Raw genomic sequence first — 19,251 nt, 5'->3', positions numbered from 1 at the left:
AGTTAGTTATACATCAAACATCTACATCATGCGAATCAGTCAATAAAACGCTTGAACACGCATTCAGGCGCGGAAGCGTTTCCTTTGTTTCACACAATTCAGTAAAGTTGTACATTGAATTATGCTGTGTTTTACTTGACCACCTTTACGCTTTCTATGTTTGTGAATCTGTGGAAACGAACCACAACTTAACCGTAGAATCAGAAATAGTGTCGGTATCGCTATCGATATCGCCCTTGTATGACTGGAATGTCCTGGTCCCGCTCGCAGTCAGTAACAAGGGCAAGGTTGGATGGAACTGCGCGCTGGTAACCGGGTTTGCTGATATCTTAGTGACCATTTGACATTCCGCAGTTGCTGTTTCATAAGCTACGACGTCCCCGTTGGATGTGCCTGGTAAAACCCATTTACTGATGGCATGATGACATACCTGATACGAGAGCACCATCTTTGATATCGAATGTAACCTTTTGATTATTCACTACTGTCCTTTTACAACGCATGATGGGTGCGTTACTTGTTCCACGAATGTCAAAAGCACGCACGTAGGCGTCGGTACGACCTCCTTCTAGCAATATGTGCTCATTTAACCACCGTAACTGCAAAATGCCGAAATGAAGATCAGGTAAACATACATGGGTAATAGGTCCCATCTGTCGTTCACTGTCAGTGAATGGTTTGGTGAGACTTTCGTGTCGCGATATGTTGTGGTCGAATACACCAATTAACGAATTATAATCACCGCACGCGTATACGTTATAAGCGTGTGGATTATGAGATATGGATGAAACAATGCCAAAGGTTCCTCCTATTTTTGCATAAATCTTGCGGACCTGATGCAGGGTGAGAATATGCGTGACGATTATCCAATATGCCCATGCATGTCACCCAACGTGCCGTCACCAGTGGACCATCAGTTTACAGAGGTTATGTAACATCGCAATCTATAACACCCTGTGTGGGTGTTTCACTTGCCTCAATATCGCTGCCTGGTGATTCGATGTCAAAAATATGAATTGTTCCTCGACTGCCAGCAATGAAATATTTGCCAAGCGGATGAAAATCTAGTGAATATGTTTCCACCAACTCCTCTTGCCGACTGATAGGTTTATACGTGAAATGTCGTTTCCCTGTTTGCGTGTCATGGAGATGCACCTGAAATTGGTCCGAAATATTCAATTGCGTCTTACGGGGTTTCCTCGTGAGGCAATCAGCAAACAGCATGAGTCCGGAACTGCGTAATTAAAATTTGGAAAAAAGCACGCGCCTCTGATGTCATCGTTACAGCGCAATTCTAACATTGATGAAACAGTAGCAGGGGCATAGTCGGGAATATTTTTGTCCTCCCCTCTGATGAGATCTGTTATCACATACGACTAAATGTAATAGAAACTTAACTATGATCGACTTCCGGTGTATGATATATTGATAACCGCGAATCGTTGAATATGGCGAGAAAAACAGCACCGTCGGGGCTAAATTGCGCAGACTTCACATACGCGTCCTCATTTGAATCGCCAATTACAGCAGGATTCAACAAAGTGTTACAACATAGAGACAAATGCATTTGTATTCAGTGTTACTTAAAAAGACATTCTTCTAATAAAATGATTTTTGTGCATCCGGTTGAGGCGATAACCTACTAATAATTAAAGCTATATTATGCCATTGAAATTGTTTTGGTGAACGATACGCAATTAAAGAGAATGATATCTAAATGATTATACAACACAATCCATAGATGAGACTAATCCTATAAGCGCCGCTGCAAAGGTACTGTCGGAACATAACAGTTTACAACAAAATTAAAAAGAAAGTACCTTATTTTAGATTAAAAAATCATGTTTCTCACGCGCAACTGCGTTCGCTGTTGCTGCGGCGCGTCCTAATTGGGCCGTTGTCATTAAGAAGAAGGTATGTGTAAGTTGTAGTGTGCCGTGATTCCAACGTTTGAAGAATATGCGTGATTCCAAAAGGCGTGGCGACGTGACGAATCTGCCTAACTCATCGATGGGCCTGGAGATTGCATGAAAAGTTTTGCAGACGTCAATTAGGCCTATGGCGTGAGTTGCAACACTGCCAACTGCCGCTACGTTCGTGGATTTACTAGCTTTTAATGCGCCTTTGTTTATGTTACACGGTCAAACATAGGTCGCCTCCTTTGAATTTCTTCGCTGTTTGAAACAAATCAACGCTTCGCAAGGCCCATGAAATTTCACTCCCTGAACCGCGTCTGTGAGATAATGCAGTAGACCTAAAGGTTATCAAGTTAATCGTCTTAATTAAGCAAATGCCTCGTGTTATTCCAAAACAGAGCTATTGAATCGCTTCTGGTTCATGAATTAAGGAACGCAACGTGAGTTTTCTGTTCTACGCTATTGCATATTTAACTAAGCTAAAGTTTGAAATGTCAGTTGATAAAATTAAGTTTGTCCCTCCTATTCAGAGTTTCTAATTCGTTAATACTCCGTTGTTATATACAAAAGACCCATTATTTGTGATTTTTATAAAAGCTTCGTCGCTCAAAGAAAGTTCATCGCTGGATAGTTGGCTCTAGCTGCAGAATCAAGCTACAGGTCATGTATTTGCATTAATAAATTCACGATGATGCGGATATTGATCCTTGTGGTAGCCCATTTTGTTGTGGCAGTAGGCGCCAATTTACCGGTGACAAAAAATAATAGAATTATAAACTTCCTGAACCACGAAATACCAGAAAACGGCAAGATACTCGTCCATTTAGTCTATCTATCCAAACATAACGCGCTCGAGATTATATGCCCCAGGGCAAAGGGTGAGTACAGTTACGACTTACTTCCCAACAGAAGCGAGAGCATTCCGAGTGGAGATATTTACGTCTACGCGACCATAGACGGAGTATACCAGAAAGTGAACATAAACGATGTGGTGCGATTTGAGTCAGCCGATAACCAGCCTAAGCTGAGACAGCAATTCGGGATGACGAGGATGTTACTCAACCAGGGCCTAAGCTCAGACATTGTACGTTATGACGTGGAGAGCTTCGATGTGCACTGTGCGCCAGCTGATAATGCAGACGGTGTGCACAAGGGTCTTGGCGCGTGCTTGTCATCTGCGTCGCTGAATGAAGAAGAGAGAAGTAGATGCAAGTACAGTAAGAAGGGTTCGCCAATGTTGGGTATAGTGCGCGTGTCACTGAGCAGCGTTCCACGTGCGTACACGGGATGTGGAAGCATGAGCGCGCCATTCCTGCTGGATGGGTGGGGTAAGGTGTCGACTGGGACATCGTGCGTCGTGGACGTGATGGAGACCCCCGACGTGGGCTTCTACTGCAAAGGCAGGATAGAACCCGCCAACTGCCCATTCTCGCTGTACTATGGCAACAATGATATGTTGAGTAGGATGCCGTTCAAGGTGGACGTGAGCTCCAGCGGATATGAAGGCGGCACTATGCTTGCGATGCGTTACGACCGTTCCAGCATTACGTCGCCCTTCTCTGGGCGCTGCCGATGCATCGACAAGGCGACAAACACAGTAACTGCGGTCATCGAAATCACGAGCAAGGAGCGGCACGTCTGCGACCTCAGCGCGAAGCTGACGCAACACCTGTCGAGGCCCATTGCCGGCGACTGGTGCGACGTTGTGCTCTACCCTGGCAGTTCTCTAGAAATCCTCTTCCCGGTTACTGCGAACGAACTATCCTCCGAAGTTAGAGAGGCTCTGCTAGGGGGCGACAATGTCAGCGGACCCATCTCCACCTTCATGCCGGCGAAACCAGACGTAGAGGCGCTGACTCGCACGGCAGGTGAGAACACGCTTGTATACGGCACAGTACCACTCATTTCTGTCGTGGACCCTAAGGTTGTTGAAGTCGATAGCGCTTTGCTCTCCGACGGAGTGGTGTACATACAGCATAAGGTGTCGGAGGCAGAGCCCGCTGACAGAGATCCGGCGTCCTTCTATTTCCGGTGTCTGCACAAGGGTGGTAGCGACCACACGAGTGTGACATCCACAATCAAGGTTACAATTGCTTATGGGTCACCGAATGAAAGCTACGCTGGGGATGCAGCAGCAGACGCGTTGAATAATCCGGCGAGAGTAAGCCAGTATTTCACTGACATGGCCGACACCGCGCGTATCCAGTGTAATTCTGGCGAACATATGGTTCCGAAGAATTGCGCATCGTTGACCTTCAATGCCAACAGAACCGCAGTGATTCCTCTTCCGCGTGGGATGAGGTCTTACTCATACAGAAACATTGACAACCTCCGTGACTTCAAGGTCGAAGAATCCTTCACCAACCCCTTCAGTCTTCACTGCAGCTGCATTAATGACGACGGAGTAGAGACATGGAGGGTGACATTCAACCAGATTCCACAGAAATACACCATGAAGGGACAGTCACCGGATATTAAGTCAATGATCATGGTTCCACGAATCAAGTCTTATGACGTGGGCGGTATGCTCAGGCACGATAAAATTGTAATACCTGTGTCGGACGTTTACAATGAGCAGAAAGTATTGCGAGTATCAGCAGGTACGCTCAACGGCCTTTTGTGCACACCACCCAAGGGGATGACGAATTTCCAGAGTGTACCACTACCGGGTGACGTGGTGCCTTTCAAATCTCCGGTTGATTCCAACCTGCAAGGTGATCATTTCGACAACGATACCGTTATGCTGCGCCAAGATGAGGATGTATCGAAGTCTTATGCCACCTGGTTTCCTTATAACGACAGCAACGAGTTTGTCAATTTGGTTAAGACAGGTGATGAATATACACTCACAACTGCTGACCTTAATACGGTCATGATTTCTAAAGGTGGTTTCAGCATTGGCTATAATGTCGACCACGAAAGTGATTTGATTGATCGCTCTGATCTCACTATTCGCTATCCGTTGGGATCCATTGTGATTTCAAGATATGGCCGTACTGATGTCACTCTACACTACGTATGCGGGTCGATTTCGCCGCCCATATCATTAGAGCAAGACAGATGGGATGAGACGAAAAGACAACATGCCGGAGAATCGCCTGAAATGGAGGAACGCTCCATGGTTATCTGGGAGATCGCTAAGGTACACGTGCCAACCACCGACCCATACGTCCAAGGCTGTGGCATACCTAGCGAATCTGACGGCTTATTCAGGCCAGATACGGTACCGCTGACCGATGACTCGGGCAAGACAATTGGCTGCGTTGTAAATCTCAAAACAGCGAAAGTGGCAGGGTTCTACTGCCCTCTGCCCTATAGGACGGATCCGCCAGACTGCCAACTGGTCTTAAGGAAAGGTCCACAAGCACGTTTGCTGAAAAAGGTGTTTAACAGGTTGCGTGTGTATCGCAGTACGCATTTTCATCTCTTCGAGAGAAGGAATGTATTTTTTGTAAAGGATCATTTGAAGAGGGAAAAGAAACTTTATACTTATGTATGTAACTGTGAAACCATCACCGGGGTTGTTGTGTCAACCATTAAAGTCCAATTTAACTGATACATCGCAAAAAATTCCGTCAAAGTGCACCCAAGTTACGAATGGAACATTCAATACACCTCAATTAAATTTTTGGTATATAATCATGAAGCGTCTACACATAAGTTACTATAGATGGTTCAAATTCTAATCATATGCTTTATACGCAATTGATACATACTGGACAACCGTTTGTTAACGTTGCATTGCATCCTTGTAAGGATGTTTGTAGACAATCGCATACGGGTATAGGATTTTAACGTCTAATTCGAGTAAAATTCTAATCGGTTGCACGATCGAACTCCTAGAACGTATAACTACATGGAGATGAAGAATAATCATTTTGTCTCAGTAGTCGCGTAGTGCTAACGACATCAACAAATAGATTTTATTGTTTTGTCCAATGACAAAGATTTACGATTCTATGTGTTCCAGAAATATATATTTGTTTTGTGTGTAAATCGGCCTGCTTGTTTCACTTACGAGGCGAACAATTGACTACGAAGCGTCGAAGTGTTCTTACTTCTGTCTTCATAATGAACCATTGCCAAGCAGATATAAAAGTGACCCTTTCTACTCATTGAATATGTGTGTCTGGGATGGAATCTAAAATTGTAGCGTTAAATTATCCTCTGTAGTAGAAGGCTACATTATATTTTACAGAATATCGTTCTCTATTTTTAAGAGTAACCTAATTGTTTGTCTGTCATATCGCAACGCTATAACAAAATTTTCATTGAAAGTATAATGTGAGTACGTAAGACCTCTGTGAAATGGCGAACCGCACGGATCCGACAGCGCATCTCGTCCACGGAACGAATCCGCAATTCCTTTTCAGTAAAATTATGCGAGACAAAGTCTACAATTGCATGTATTGGAAAGAGAGTTGTTTTGGACTGACAGCGGAATCCATTATTGACAAGGCGATAGAACTGCAATACGTTGGCGGAACTTTCGGTGGAAACAGGCAGCCATCTCCCTTCATATGTTTGGTGCTTAAACTTTTGCAAATACAGCCTGATCTTGATATTATTGAGGAGTATATACGTAACACGGAATTCAAGTATCTCCGCGCCCTAGGCATTTATTATATGTAGGCTCCAAGCAACCACTTGTAATGCATTTTAGGCGCCTAGTGGGCAGCTCGGTAAAAGTGTACGAGACCCTCGAGCCAATATACAGCGACTACCGTAAATTGCGTTTCAGATTAAACGATGGAAGTACGTTGCCGACGAAATGACGAAACGATACGCAGGTTACGAGCTCAAGCACATGGACGAATTTGTGGACGACTGCCTCAGACTTTCCTCTTATCTGGACGTTGATTTACCGCCACTGCCTAAGCGAATGGTGCTCGAAGATGCAAATTTGTTAGCGCCAAAGGTTTCATTGATCGATGACAGCGACGAGGATGACTTCGTTCCAGAGCTACCAGTCATGGGCGGGGCCAAGTAGTGGAGCAATAATGACTACATGATCAGTGCGGATCCAACACCCTCTAAATACGCGCTCTCTGAACAGGGCTAATGCACCAACTGTTACAGAGGTCTGTGTAAAGAGTCAGTCAACCTAAATCACAGCGATGCTCGAAAGGACAAGCTATTGTGTAAAGACTTTTTAAAAGAAGTAAATGTACTTTGTCATATTGCCGCTAGGTTCAGAGCCGTTTCCTGAGCACAAGCTCTTTCTGTGTGTTCTTGAAGTACATGAAGTGCTCCCAACCGGGTGACATCTGGATGCCAAGCTGTCTAACTATCTCGAACTCCGTCAAGAAACGTTTCCCCCCCATGGATGGAATGTACGAACATGGCAGTTTTCCGTTATTTGGCAATGTGCGACTTAGCGCCTCCACCGCTTCCTGTGCCTCTTTAGTTAGTACAACAAAGCGGTACATGTAATGCTGGTCCTTGAATTTTGGAGAATAAATGATTCGGCCAAAGCGCGTCTGTAGGGCGGCATAATCATCCGCATCTGTCACCATGAAATCGTCATTCACGTCAAACTTCACAGGGCGCTGGATGACACCCGCCCTACGGATTGTTGCACGCGCAGAGTCGGTAGATGCGCTCCATAGCAGCATCTCTTCCTCGGATGGTATTTTGTGGTTCGATGCCCTCGCATCATGCGACTGATTGTTTCGCAGAGCCGGTGAGCTCAAACGTGGGCTGGTCGTCCCGTGCGATATGCTGTTTGCCGACACGCTGCCAAATCGATCCGAAGTTGCACCGGTGCACAGGCTACAAGCCACAGAGTGATGAGGCAAATGGGGAAAGCCACATCTGCAAAACCGTGACGGTGCCGACACAATCGCTTCCAAGTCGTGGAAGAGAAGCAGGGCAGGATTCGAATGTCGCCTGCGTGCCAATGACACTGCGATAAAGTCCGCATCCACTTGATTTTTATTCTTCCATGGATTTTCTGGTAAAGATCCAGAAAGGAACCCGTTTCCAGTGGTGATGTAGAGATTATTCAGCAGTACCTCTAAATGCGACGACGAAGATGGTCCAGCTGAACCCTCCGGCACCAGGTCGTCAAACGAGTCAGAGTAGCGGAAACTGTCTATCGTGCTCCTTGCAGTAGAAGCAGTGACGCTAGATCGTGAGCTCTTTGGTTCAGATAATATCGTACTTATGCGGTTGACATCAAGAGAGCCTGTCACCGGTAGCCGATCCGCAACGTCCTTGCAGACACCAGCAACTGCATCTTCACCCGCGACGGAAGATATCTTGATTGAGTCAATACATTCGCGAATGTCCACGGCATCCGTAGACTCTCCTGAACCATCCGTAAGTGGTGGAAACGAAAAGGTCTTTCTCTTGTCCCTTAACATAATTTGCGATGGAACGGTACCGTACATGTTGAAGGGATTGCGGAGCGGCGCTTTCCATAGCCCCAACCAATCGTTCTTAATGGACCCAGCCTTGATGACGACACGCTTGTTACCGTTCTTCAGAAGAGGATCGCAAAGCGCGCCGGAGGAGTCGTCTCCCAAGCCTATCTTGTGTTTGCGAAGGCCTCCCAAAAGGATGCCAGCGACGGCAGAAGTCGCGCTTCCGTCATGGTTACGCTTTTTTCTTTCCTTAAAGTTCGATGTGCGCAATGTCTTAGCCGTATTCATCGCAACCTCGTCTCCGGAAGAGGTGTCCGCGCTGTCGACACCCACGGGTTAAAAGCTGAAAAAATCCATACGGACAAACTAAGTGCCACAAATATAACCACTTGTTCACCAATGACGCGAATTCACTGCTCGTTGTACCACTATGACAAAAATAATAGCCAGCAAGTTCGCTAGTCCGACTTAGACACTGTCGGATGAAGATGGATCACAGACAGAGTCATTAAACACACCGCGTTAAGAATGATCAGCTATCACGTATACTGCACAAGACAGCGGCAATTTTCCTCAACACAGCCCGGATATAGACAGGCACAAGTATAACACAACAATGTGGGAAAACTGTCCGGCGATGATCAGTATAGTATATTAAATTATACAACGTGCAACATTGCGTTGTGTTCGTGCAAGCTCACGACAAGCGATTCGTATGTGCGCTCTCACCAAAGCGCAAGTGCATCGATGCCACTGCGGTACGGACAAGCCACAAATCTCATCATATTGCCCAATGTGTTACTAAATACCTGTACTGAAGCCCGCGCTATTATAAAAAGGCTTATTTAAAGTACTTGAGTTACAGTGTAAATTAAGAAAAGACGCAAAAACCATACACTGATAAATGTCTTCTTCGGTGACTTCTGCACCGACTGTTGTGCATTATAACGGACACGCCGTTATGATCCGCTGCGAAAAGCGAGTTTTGACGCCTGTCTACTGTGGTAGAACGTGACGCACCTGTAGGCACTTAACTGCCACGATAGCATCACGACGCGTGCCGCTACGCTGCCAGTTCGCGGTTTCACAAAGTACGTTGTGAGCGACAAATAGCATATTTTAATGCGCAAGGATAAAATATCGGCGTGTTGTATCCGACGCTTTGGTGTGTAGGTACACCGCTGCCCTCGGCAGCACACACCCATCCTTGTTCACCGTTTGGTCGTCAAATATCCTCGTGAACATTTGTCACGATGGCGCGCCTCGTTTCAGCGACCCAGGAGAAGGCGGACAAGCTGCTGGTATACTTGGCTCGTGTAGGTTGATTTAATGCACACTGTCAAAGCGGTTGGCAGAAAATAGGAGAGCATAAGCCGCGCAACGTCGTTTTCTTCATTGTCGACATTCTATGCACTTACTATCCTCGCCACATTCCCAATTTCTCGAAGACCTGGCTTATGGGTATGTTTGGTTTTCGCGATTACAACAGATACAGACAAAAACCTCGACGAAGCGAAACAGCATGTACGCGAACTTTTCAAGCGCAACAACTCGACATCCTGTATCGCACAGCACTTCATCAATGCGGGTTTCGACAGCGTTAGTTGCAAATGCGATATATGTGACAGCATGCAGGTGGACTCCCTAACATGCCTCACCACCGACGTGCTGGATGAGATCCAAGCTTACAACAACACCACGTGGCTGCCTGGGCACAAGGTTCGAGTGTATCAGATATTCAAGGACATCAAAAAGGTGGTGAAGGAATACAAGGATTCAACTAGGTCGTCTGTCATGGTATGGCAGCACGGTGACAATCCGGTGTACGCGCAGATGGAGGGTGCCTACATCACGCCTTCACAGAATGGCGCCAGCTGGCTAGAGAGGAGGACCGTTGGCACTAGCGGGGGACCCGTCTACTACTACTCGCAGCGACAAACGGCGTCCAGCCTCACCACCATTAACCCCCAAAGCACAATTCACAAGACTTCCAGCTCGCTGTTTGACACCGTGCCCCTGGGACACAGCTACAATGGGCCAGTGATCGTCAACAACGACATGACTGTCACGCAAATCGCCAACAAGTCGGCGGAAGCCACCACCAACAAGATCATCTATGGACTTATGGCGAAAACTAATGCCGAACAACCCGCTGTGAAGCGGACTGGCGCATCCATATGCTGCCACACCTATGAATCCCAATGAACGTGTATTGCTCAATATAAATCAAAGCCTCGTAGTTGTATACATGTAGTTGCACTGCCCTTCCCCCTCGCGAAGTGTGTGGCCACGGCAAAGCACGGACTGCTGGCCGGTGTTGCTTGGGAACATACACATCCCGCTATTATTAAATTGGCAACAGTTGTATGTGCTGTGGGCGGTGTTCGCCTGTGCCAATACGACGAACTCGTTAGCGTGACACAACTGCTTGAGGAAGTGGACACAGACGGCACTCAAAATGGCGAAATTCATTCTCGCGCCCGTATTATCGCTTTTTGGGCTGTATCTTTTGTGGATACAGCGCGCACTAGCCTGGAATGACCTCTGCAGGGAGGCTATTGGTGAGTTAGGTTGTCTACTGCCGTAACCAGTTACAGAGTCCACGGCTATGAGCGCAATTACCATGGAGCGCTTGAGGCGTCTCAAAGTCATCCTTAGGGGTCACGACCTCGTTGACTACACGTGGTGGGCAGGAGAGGTCATAAAGCGCATACCGGAGTCCGCCAGGCTGCACAAGCAGCCGCAGAAGGACAACACCTGCGTCACATTCGATTCAACATGCCCAGATGGAATGTGTCTGATCGAAGGATCGAAATACTTCTTTGCCTACCTGATGAAAAGCGGCTACAGCATAACTCCCAACCCAACCAAGTTTGAGCTGCCGCAATTCCGCTACCCGAAAAATGTCACATTCACACCGGCAGACGCCCTGAAGTACCTCATGGTCCTTTTGGCTGACATGCACTACCCCTTCAACCTAGATTTGGACGAGCCGTACAGCGTCGGCAAGAAAAAAGGTATGTCCGCCGGATGACCCGCAGCCAAAGTGGCTACGAAAGTTGCAAATATGTATATGCCTGATTCTGTGTTGCTGTCATACGCATTTCAGTTGACGTTTCGGCCTATCCCATGTGGGAGTCCCTTTCTATGGAGAAGGTAGGGCACGCGCAGCCCACGCTTGAGGAGTTCATCTCACTCATTTTCATGCCACACTACATACAAAAGAACGAGGACTCGTGGTACGGTTCCTGGACTAACGTTGAGATACTGGGTTCGCGATACAAGGTCGAGCAGGAGTCATTCAACCGCAACACCTGGGACAACTTCGAAATTTGGGCCACAGAGACGGCCAACCTTAATTGCGCAATGATCATCAACAGGAACGACTATAAGGACGATCCCAACAGGATTATCCTCTCTGATTCGTTGATGGAAAGGCTAGGACTCCTTGTCAGGTTCCAGATCGTCCTTGCGGGCGCCCGTATCGCTATTGTGATGAACTACATCCTCTCTCACAGGGAAATCGCATACTGCGAAAAGACTGGGCTGCTTATAGGTGAGGTCTAGTAGTGAATCTATCAATCGGCGCAGAGAAAAACCCCAATGACAGGTGGAGCATGGACGACATCTGGTTTGGGGCTGCCATCGTGGCGTTCTGCGGAATATGCGCGGTAGGTGTAGCGAATAAAAGAGCACATTCCTCGGCAGGCCGGAGCGTACGTTCTCTTCCTGCTCTTCAAGTCCATGTACAAGAGAAACATCAAAACACACGTCGACCAGGCGCTTCAGGGCTGGAAGGACCGCCGCAAGAAGAAGTACACGCCTCACCTCGACCTTCACGAGGATTAACGCTCACACATACGCACAATTATATTTTAAATCACACGCTATGTACCTAGATGATGCAAATACCAGAAGAAGAGCATGGCAGTGTCGAGGATACGCTGTCTGCCTTGCAGCGAGTGCTTACAACGACTGAGGTAGAAGCCATCACGCAGGTAAACGGCGCCTTCGCCATATGCATCGCCGAAAGCGGGCCAGTAATGCAGTATCTTGGAGCCGGGTACTACGTCAAGCGTGCGCCGCTATCGGTGAAAAGGATGCTGGAACTCCGCGTCTCTGCCGCCAAGGAGAAGGCACCGCCTTCCCAAAAAAATCAAACAGCGGAGCCAGAGCACGGGCATACAACGGTACGCTCCAATATCGATAGCAAATACATTTATATGCGCAGGAGGGAGATACGATCGAAATCATTGAACGCTATGATTCTAGTGATGAGTAGACTTGGTTGAAACTTGGGCATATATTTCACTGATACATCGGTCACATTTCATCCCTCGGAGACTCCGATAGACCAAGCTGGGATACAATCGCTGCTAGCGGGTTGGGTTTGCTCCTGCCGGCGGATGAAGCCGTACGTTTAGTCGCGTCACCGCTACCAACCGCCTCGAACGACGGCAGGTTGGTTAGCGATATGGCCTGTTGCGCCAAAATAAAACTGTCCAGACAACCTCGTGTTGTGGTGATCCGGTATGCCTGATTGACAATTATGCGCCCGACTCGGATGTCGTCCTTGCTGTCAGCGTCCTTGATGTTCTTCAGGAAGCTCATGATGCCTTCGAACTTCAGCTGTTTCATTTGCGGGGCCAACAGGTATTGAAGCCCGAGAGAAACCGCCAAAACACTTGAGAGACCATTGTACAACATGTAGTCCCAGAGTGCGACGACGGTCCTCAGCGGCAAGATGATGACAAACATCGTGAGGAACCTGCAAAGCGTGCACAGCCAGTATGATCACCTTACCACTGGTGCAAGAAAACCGCGACAGAAATCTCCTCTTGTTGGAAGTGCCTGTGCAAGTCCGGCCACATGTCGTCCGTCAAAGCTTCGAAAGCTACGATGCGTTAATATAATGTGGCAAACAACAATTACCCTGTATATACTTCTGTATAAGCGGAAACGATGGCATATAGAACTCGGCCAAACCAAATTCTCGCATGAGTCCAACGAAAGCCACGTAGGACTCGACCTCATTGAAACCGCTAACAAGGAGAAGTAAACCTGTAGTTAAATGATAATTGCCCTCGTAATCGTCATATATTTCACACGTGTTTGAAACAGATTCCGATGGTAAAGTGCACAACCACGGGACAGACAGTAGCTTGCGAGAATAGGAGGTTGACTCACCGGCAACGAAGTTCATTCCCTGACAATAGCCGACCTCAGGGCTGTAGTTTGCATATGCATGCTATAGTGATGTTAATATAAGGGCAATGTTGCAACGCACCAGGATGCGGGAAAGCTGTTGCTGTGCCTCAACATCGAAGACCTTTAGCTCCGGAAATGTTCTGGATTGCCATTATCAGAAAGTCGAAGACACACATACCTAGGCACGTCAATTTGTATGATGGAAGTATACTCATTTGTCGTGTTCGCAAATGTTTCGTACTTCGGAGCAAGTGTACCAGCGTAGACGTCGAATCTAAGAGCCACCTTCCAGCTGTCCCATCTGTACTTTTGGGGGATGCCTCTGCAAAAACATATTAAAAACTGCATTGATGATCGGAAATGCTGCATTATAGCTGTGGAAACACAATTTCATTTCTCTGTGGAACATTCCTCACCGCCGACCCAGAAAATGCGGCATATAAAAAATACTTAAATCCGGACGAAAATCGTTATTATAATGCGTGACCGCCATACGAAATACAACGCCACGCGCCGAAATGAATGCGAGATTCCATAACCAATGAAAAAGTATCCTACCTGTTCGTGCGGCGCACAAACGTGTTCCAGTGCGCCTTGGCGAACGCGGCAAGGCCACGGTTTTTCATGGATATCCATTTTTCCTCCCGCAGCTGGCTAAAGGGCTCTCCGATGCTCTGCGAACCATTACACGGCCGTACCGTATACATACCAGCAGTTCGTTGACGAAGTCACGCTTGGTCGACGACGCGCTGCCTTGCTCGCACAGCGCATGTTGGTCCATTCCCGATAATTGTTGTCGTCAGTTACTGATGAATAGCGAAATTCACGGCATCGCCAACCGAGGATTCGAGGTCAACTCGAGGTTAACGACAATACCAACGTTCTTTAACCCCTCATTACTAACCCTGTCATACACTTCCACAAATTAAAATATATAATACACGTGTGTCTTCATAATAGTGCATCAAAATGTAAAATGATATGCGCTAAATAATGTACCTGTTAGATGCCACCTAACCCGTGGAGGGTGTAACGATACGACGCAGGCAGGCATACACCGAACACAAAAACCGTTCTTAAACTGTTACCATGTGGTAAATCGCCCAAGGGGTTGACACATCGATTCAGTTCTGCGTCCTGATTAGAGACTGCATATCGCGCTGCAACACATTTTAACCCACGATATCGATCACGAATTACGCAATAATGCCACCCATAAGCTTAAGATTTTAATAACATTGATCTATCATGACGTAATATGCGAAGAGTTCACGATATACTGACCGGTGCCGCCGGGAATCTTCTGCCGACCACTGGTTTTGACTTTTCGGAGAAAGGTGCTGTAACCCCTGCCGACTTCATGGCAGCTGGCGATGCCATTGTTGCAGAAGATTCCAGATGGGAGTGGTGAGTAACTGACGTCGATCTTGAACACGTTGGTAGGGTGTCCGATGGCTCCAGCTCTGCTTTGGATTGCCTAAACGCCGATAAGCAATACTTGTGCGCATACGATATCCCATGTCTCCGCATACCCAAACTCGTTAGTGACGGTTCAAAATGCGCATCACTTATAGGTCACGTCAGAAGTAGGGGATTGGAAGCTATGCGAGCTCGCCCGTGACGCCGAAGGTCCCGCCTTCGCTCATCGTACAGACAGCGAAATCCCATCGTTAGAGCCGCGCATTGTCGAAGTTTGTTTACGCTGTGGTACTATTGCAGGATTGACAGGGTGATTGTAACGACCTCTACGATAATGGCACACCAAGCCGCCCGTATCGGCGATACGATATAAGCATAACCTATGACCGCTACTACGAAACGCCCAGAATATGGCTCATAGGCTTCGACGCGGTATGCAGTGCAGATAAACCAACATTATAGCCGCAGTTCGGGCTCCCGCTTTCACACAATGAAATGCTGAACGACGTCCCCTCCGTCTACGCCGGAAGAACGGTAACGGTAGAGCGCCATCCTTACACTGCGGAGCTGAACATAACCGTGCATCCGTGCTATCAGATGGAAGCGCTGCATAGGCAAAAGAGCAGCAATGCCGCATATAGGTGGGATAGGCTAATTTACAGCATATCGTGCGCAGGCCGGAAAACGCAATCACGTTCGCCCTGCAGATATGGTCCTCCGTGTTACCGATGTTTTGTCTGCTGTCACAGCAAGAAAATTGTCAATCTCAAACAGAGGCATAATGCTAATTAAAAATCTAAATCGCAAAAATTCGACAGCTGCAGGATTTGAACCTGCGCGGGCGAACCCAACAGATTTCTAGTCTGTCGCCTTAACCACTCGGCCAAGCTGCCTTATATTGAGGGTCAAATGTATGTATCATAATCGTAAATCAATCGTTAAACGATAAGATATCACGAAATTATTAATAAACATTAAAAGTTATTCTTTAGCGTGTAACGAAAGACAAAGGAGAAAAAATTTGCGAAATGGTTTTGACGGCCAAACCGGTCGAAATTCTTATTATTATACGTATCTACGTAATAAATAACTACCAATAATGTCTATAAATGCATTATTTCATTCAGCTAATGTGTGTTCGGTGATATACAACCACCAATATATTCGACAGCTGCAGGATTTGAACCTGCGCGGGCGAACCCAACAGATTTCGAGTCTGTCGCCTTAACCACTCGGCCAAGCTGCCTGTCCAATAAGCGCGATTTTTGTGTTTATAAGCACACATTTATTTCCCAGTTATTCTAATGTAGTAATCTGTCAGTCCTCGTGATGCTGCAGCTTTCTTCCCAAATGATACCGTGACGTGCTGAGGGGCGTTCACGTAGTAAGGAGCCAAAATGTTGACGCCGTAAAAGCAGATTACTTGACTGCTGTCTCGAACAGTCAGAACAGGGAGTTCGTCCTTCAGGATATGAGGGAAATTCATTTTGGCCAGCACCGAAGCAGCTTTGCGGTTCCACAAGGTGTCGCACGGCACTATGTCGTCATCCCTTAACTGCCTGATGTCGTAGGCCGCAGGTCTACCTCCTTCACCTTCATGAGGAATGGAAAGCCTCAGATGGAATCCAGTACCTAAATCCATGTGATGGTACCTGATCGCCATGGTCAAATGAAAAAAACACCTACGGCCCTATTCGTGCATTAAAGTTGTCGAAAACACGGAAGCTGCAACGACCGTCATCGTAGACTTCACATCCATGCGCGGGAATCTCAGAAGATGTTGCTGACATAGGGTTACATTAGATTTTCATGAACTCACGTCTGCATATCTTGATCATACTACCCTGGTGGCATATCGCCCTGTCGCCGCGCAGAGAATGCACCTTTGGCGTTTCCGACACGGGGTTTTCATACCAAGCCATGCTAATGCGCTCCAACAAAGTGTAGTCCAACTGAAAATCGGTACCCGATGCGCGTTGAATGAACTTGTACAGAATATCCTGCCGAGTGAGCTCGCTCTGAACCAGCAACCACTCCCTTAATAGCAGCACCTCCATCGTGTTGAAACCCAGGTTGCGAAGGAACTGTAAAGACCTCATGTATTTCCGGGTCTTTTCGCATACGGTGTTCCCATAGGTGGCTGCATACATGCGATCGTAAAAAGTACTGTAAGCCTCCTCTAAACGCGACAGGTTGGCTCCAGAATGCCCGCTAACTCCATAATGTGGCTCTTGAGGAGGCGCGACACAGTTGGGCAAGTTGTACTTGGCAGACACATACTTACTGAACATATACGTCTCGAAATCCAAAAATTGCTTCACACCGCGACTTTGGGCGGAAACTGTGCGAAAACGTTTGTCTAGGCCCTTCAAAGAAGTATCGACGTTACTATCGTTCGATGTCGCCTTCAATAACTCTGGGACTACAGACTGTCGAATTCTGTTACGTTGGTATTTTGTACTGGCGTTGGAGGAGTCTTCGCAGTATTTACCACCCACGTTCTGAGCGTAGTAACAGATACGCACTACCGCCACTAACCTCTAGAAAGGAACGCAATTCTGCCTTACTCAACCTCAGAAATGGCCTTGCAATAACGATATCTTTGTCTTCGTCAAGATAGCAGACGCGTTCAATACCGCTGGAGGGAACGTGAAAAGTGACATCGCGAAATACGTACCTGAGATTACTCACATGCACCCCGCGCAATAGCTTGAACACAAACGTTTCTACATTGTCGTTGGCGTGATGGGCCAGGAGTACCACGCCTCGAATACCCTTATGAAAATGCGCACGGTCGGCGTGTTTATCCAAGAGGCTGTCCGACTCCCGTGTCAGTACATTCCTGTCAAACACCTGAGCATTTTCAGCACCGTCCGCATAACCATATCCAGACGCTTGAGCGAGTTCCATAACCGGAAGTTCACTTATAAGGCGCTTATATGCATCACGGCGCCATTTACGAGCAGTACGCTGAAAGTTACCTGAACTCTCGCCATTACCCAAAGCCACTATTGGAGCAGTAGCCACCTCAACAATAAAATTGAAACCATACTCGGAACAGGCAGATCGAATGACATCGATGTCCTTACTGGTGTCATCGCGAACGCGATGGTCAAAATACACCACGTGCAAATTTGCAAGTAGTTTGCGCAATGTTATATGTATCAACTCGTAGTCGACCGCACCCTTCTCTCCAAAGATTCGTCCCCATGGACTAGACCTAACGAAGGAACCCGCATGTTGCTTTATTAAACCCAGAGCATGCAACATCGCCATAGAATCCTGGCCGCCGCTGCAGCTCAGCAGAACGGGAACTGGCTTAGCCTTCCCATCATCCGATTTTGAATGACAGAGAGGCACTACATACTCGCTTATTGTTTCCCATAGCACTTTCAACGGTGGTTGAACAACAAGGTATTTAGAGGAAAAGCTGTCTCCAAGGTCTGCATTCTCTGTAAGAGAAGAGCGTAGCTCCGTGGGATTCCGAATACTAAGATTAAGGGAGTTAGACACCCCAGTTACTCTGTATGCGAAACTTTTATGTGCACATAATGCCACTAGACAAATGACTGATTGAACAATCCATGTCCACGAGCGCATAGCGGACGACATAGACTGAGTCAGCGACCTATAGCTCAGTGTCACGTGCCATGCCGTGAAAAACCATGGAAGCCCAACGTGTTCCCATCTACGAAAATCTGGCACCTAATATACAGATCATATATAATGAAATGCGTAAACGTTTTCACAGCTTGGCAGTCCCAACGGTAACAGAGAAGATAGGTAAACGCTAAGTAAATCGGAAAGGAAACTGTACTTGGTATTACTACAATATGAACACTTGTATACTCAAATCGAGATTATTTTAGCTAAAACAGCCATAAAACGGGTAAATATAGGACGGATGTGTAAAAGGAACTCGAGCCGCGGTTATGGATCAATGACGGCTCCAACAGCATTGTACAGCGAGAATACGCACATCTTAGTTGCTATGAATCAATTTAGGTGTTCCACATCCAAAAACAGGGGCACTGGCCAACATGTGTATGGAACGATTCCACTACCACACGAGCACTACCGATTGGCAAGCTATCAAGGAGCTGATCAAATGCTGCTTTAATCGGACGCTAATGGCGTTTGTATCCAGCTGAATGTGTATGCATTCCGAGGCTCAACAAACGCTGGCAGACGTCGTTGGCATCCTGTTGGCACGATGTCTTCTTCATTCAGCGGAACTCACAAACTGCCTGTGTGCGAATGATTAAAGCTAGCTGCTTCGTGGCGGCGTTACCGAATGATAAATCTGCTGGGCAGTTGCAACCCTTAGTAGCGCCGGCGGCAGG

General features: G+C 47.1%; 10 protein-coding genes across 10 annotated transcripts; 6 read left to right on the top strand and 4 right to left on the bottom strand.

Moving 5' to 3' along the window:
• Nucleotides 1–154: 154 nt before the first annotated feature.
• On the bottom strand, nt 155–1,567 carry BBBOND_0400610 (-Telomerase Cajal body protein 1; the record flags this gene model as incomplete). Its single annotated transcript, XM_012914301.1, has 6 exons — nt 155–393; nt 431–599; nt 636–833; nt 952–1,155; nt 1,191–1,348; nt 1,399–1,567. The coding sequence occupies 6 exons, from the start codon at nt 1,565–1,567 to the stop codon at nt 155–157; spliced, it is 1,137 nt and encodes a 378-aa protein (XP_012769755.1).
• A 1,037-nt stretch (nt 1,568–2,604) lies between these two features.
• On the top strand, nt 2,605–5,472 carry BBBOND_0400600 (hypothetical protein; the record flags this gene model as incomplete). Its single annotated transcript, XM_012914300.1, has 1 exon — nt 2,605–5,472. The coding sequence occupies one exon, from the start codon at nt 2,605–2,607 to the stop codon at nt 5,470–5,472; it is 2,868 nt and encodes a 955-aa protein (XP_012769754.1).
• A 752-nt stretch (nt 5,473–6,224) lies between these two features.
• On the top strand, nt 6,225–6,906 carry BBBOND_0400590 (pre-mRNA splicing factor, putative; the record flags this gene model as incomplete). The annotated part of the gene is made up of 3 exons (XM_012914299.1): nt 6,225–6,544; nt 6,580–6,671; nt 6,707–6,906. 3 exons carry the CDS (start codon nt 6,225–6,227, stop codon nt 6,904–6,906), a joined length of 612 nt encoding a protein of 203 aa, XP_012769753.1.
• Nucleotides 6,907–7,108: 202 nt separating this feature from the next.
• Nucleotides 7,109–8,569, bottom strand: BBBOND_0400580 (hypothetical protein, conserved; the record flags this gene model as incomplete). The annotated part of the gene is made up of 1 exon (XM_012914298.1): nt 7,109–8,569. One exon carries the CDS (start codon nt 8,567–8,569, stop codon nt 7,109–7,111), a length of 1,461 nt encoding a protein of 486 aa, XP_012769752.1.
• Nucleotides 8,570–9,534: 965 nt separating this feature from the next.
• Nucleotides 9,535–10,486, top strand: BBBOND_0400570 (hypothetical protein, conserved; the record flags this gene model as incomplete). The annotated part of the gene is made up of 3 exons (XM_012914297.1): nt 9,535–9,597; nt 9,637–9,742; nt 9,777–10,486. The coding sequence occupies 3 exons, from the start codon at nt 9,535–9,537 to the stop codon at nt 10,484–10,486; spliced, it is 879 nt and encodes a 292-aa protein (XP_012769751.1).
• Nucleotides 10,487–10,739: 253 nt separating this feature from the next.
• BBBOND_0400560 (S1/P1 nuclease, putative) lies at nt 10,740–12,130 on the top strand (the record flags this gene model as incomplete). Its single annotated transcript, XM_012914296.1, has 5 exons — nt 10,740–10,842; nt 10,879–11,298; nt 11,391–11,837; nt 11,873–11,952; nt 11,990–12,130. 5 exons carry the CDS (start codon nt 10,740–10,742, stop codon nt 12,128–12,130), a joined length of 1,191 nt encoding a protein of 396 aa, XP_012769750.1.
• Nucleotides 12,131–12,183: 53 nt separating this feature from the next.
• On the top strand, nt 12,184–12,563 carry BBBOND_0400550 (hypothetical protein; the record flags this gene model as incomplete). Its single annotated transcript, XM_012914295.1, has 2 exons — nt 12,184–12,471; nt 12,513–12,563. The coding sequence occupies 2 exons, from the start codon at nt 12,184–12,186 to the stop codon at nt 12,561–12,563; spliced, it is 339 nt and encodes a 112-aa protein (XP_012769749.1).
• Nucleotides 12,564–12,604: 41 nt separating this feature from the next.
• Nucleotides 12,605–14,270, bottom strand: BBBOND_0400540 (GTPase activator protein, putative; the record flags this gene model as incomplete). The annotated part of the gene is made up of 7 exons (XM_012914294.1): nt 12,605–13,049; nt 13,085–13,175; nt 13,214–13,529; nt 13,569–13,629; nt 13,668–13,811; nt 14,048–14,163; nt 14,199–14,270. The coding sequence occupies 7 exons, from the start codon at nt 14,268–14,270 to the stop codon at nt 12,605–12,607; spliced, it is 1,245 nt and encodes a 414-aa protein (XP_012769748.1).
• A 477-nt stretch (nt 14,271–14,747) lies between these two features.
• Nucleotides 14,748–15,690, top strand: BBBOND_0400530 (-Autophagy-related protein 3; the record flags this gene model as incomplete). The annotated part of the gene is made up of 6 exons (XM_012914293.1): nt 14,748–14,896; nt 14,933–15,029; nt 15,064–15,180; nt 15,218–15,340; nt 15,377–15,549; nt 15,585–15,690. 6 exons carry the CDS (start codon nt 14,748–14,750, stop codon nt 15,688–15,690), a joined length of 765 nt encoding a protein of 254 aa, XP_012769747.1.
• A 503-nt stretch (nt 15,691–16,193) lies between these two features.
• Nucleotides 16,194–18,520, bottom strand: BBBOND_0400520 (hypothetical protein, conserved; the record flags this gene model as incomplete). The annotated part of the gene is made up of 5 exons (XM_012914292.1): nt 16,194–16,560; nt 16,595–16,691; nt 16,728–17,409; nt 17,447–17,546; nt 17,586–18,520. 5 exons carry the CDS (start codon nt 18,518–18,520, stop codon nt 16,194–16,196), a joined length of 2,181 nt encoding a protein of 726 aa, XP_012769746.1.
• Nucleotides 18,521–19,251: the final 731 nt, after the last annotated feature.

Source organism: Babesia bigemina, assembly GCF_000981445.1.
Source record: "Babesia bigemina genome assembly Bbig001, chromosome : IV".
NCBI classification, from domain to species: domain Eukaryota; phylum Apicomplexa; class Aconoidasida; order Piroplasmida; family Babesiidae; genus Babesia; species Babesia bigemina.
The sequence above is the reverse complement of the archived record's forward strand: the minus strand, read 5'-3'. Positions and strand labels throughout refer to the sequence as shown.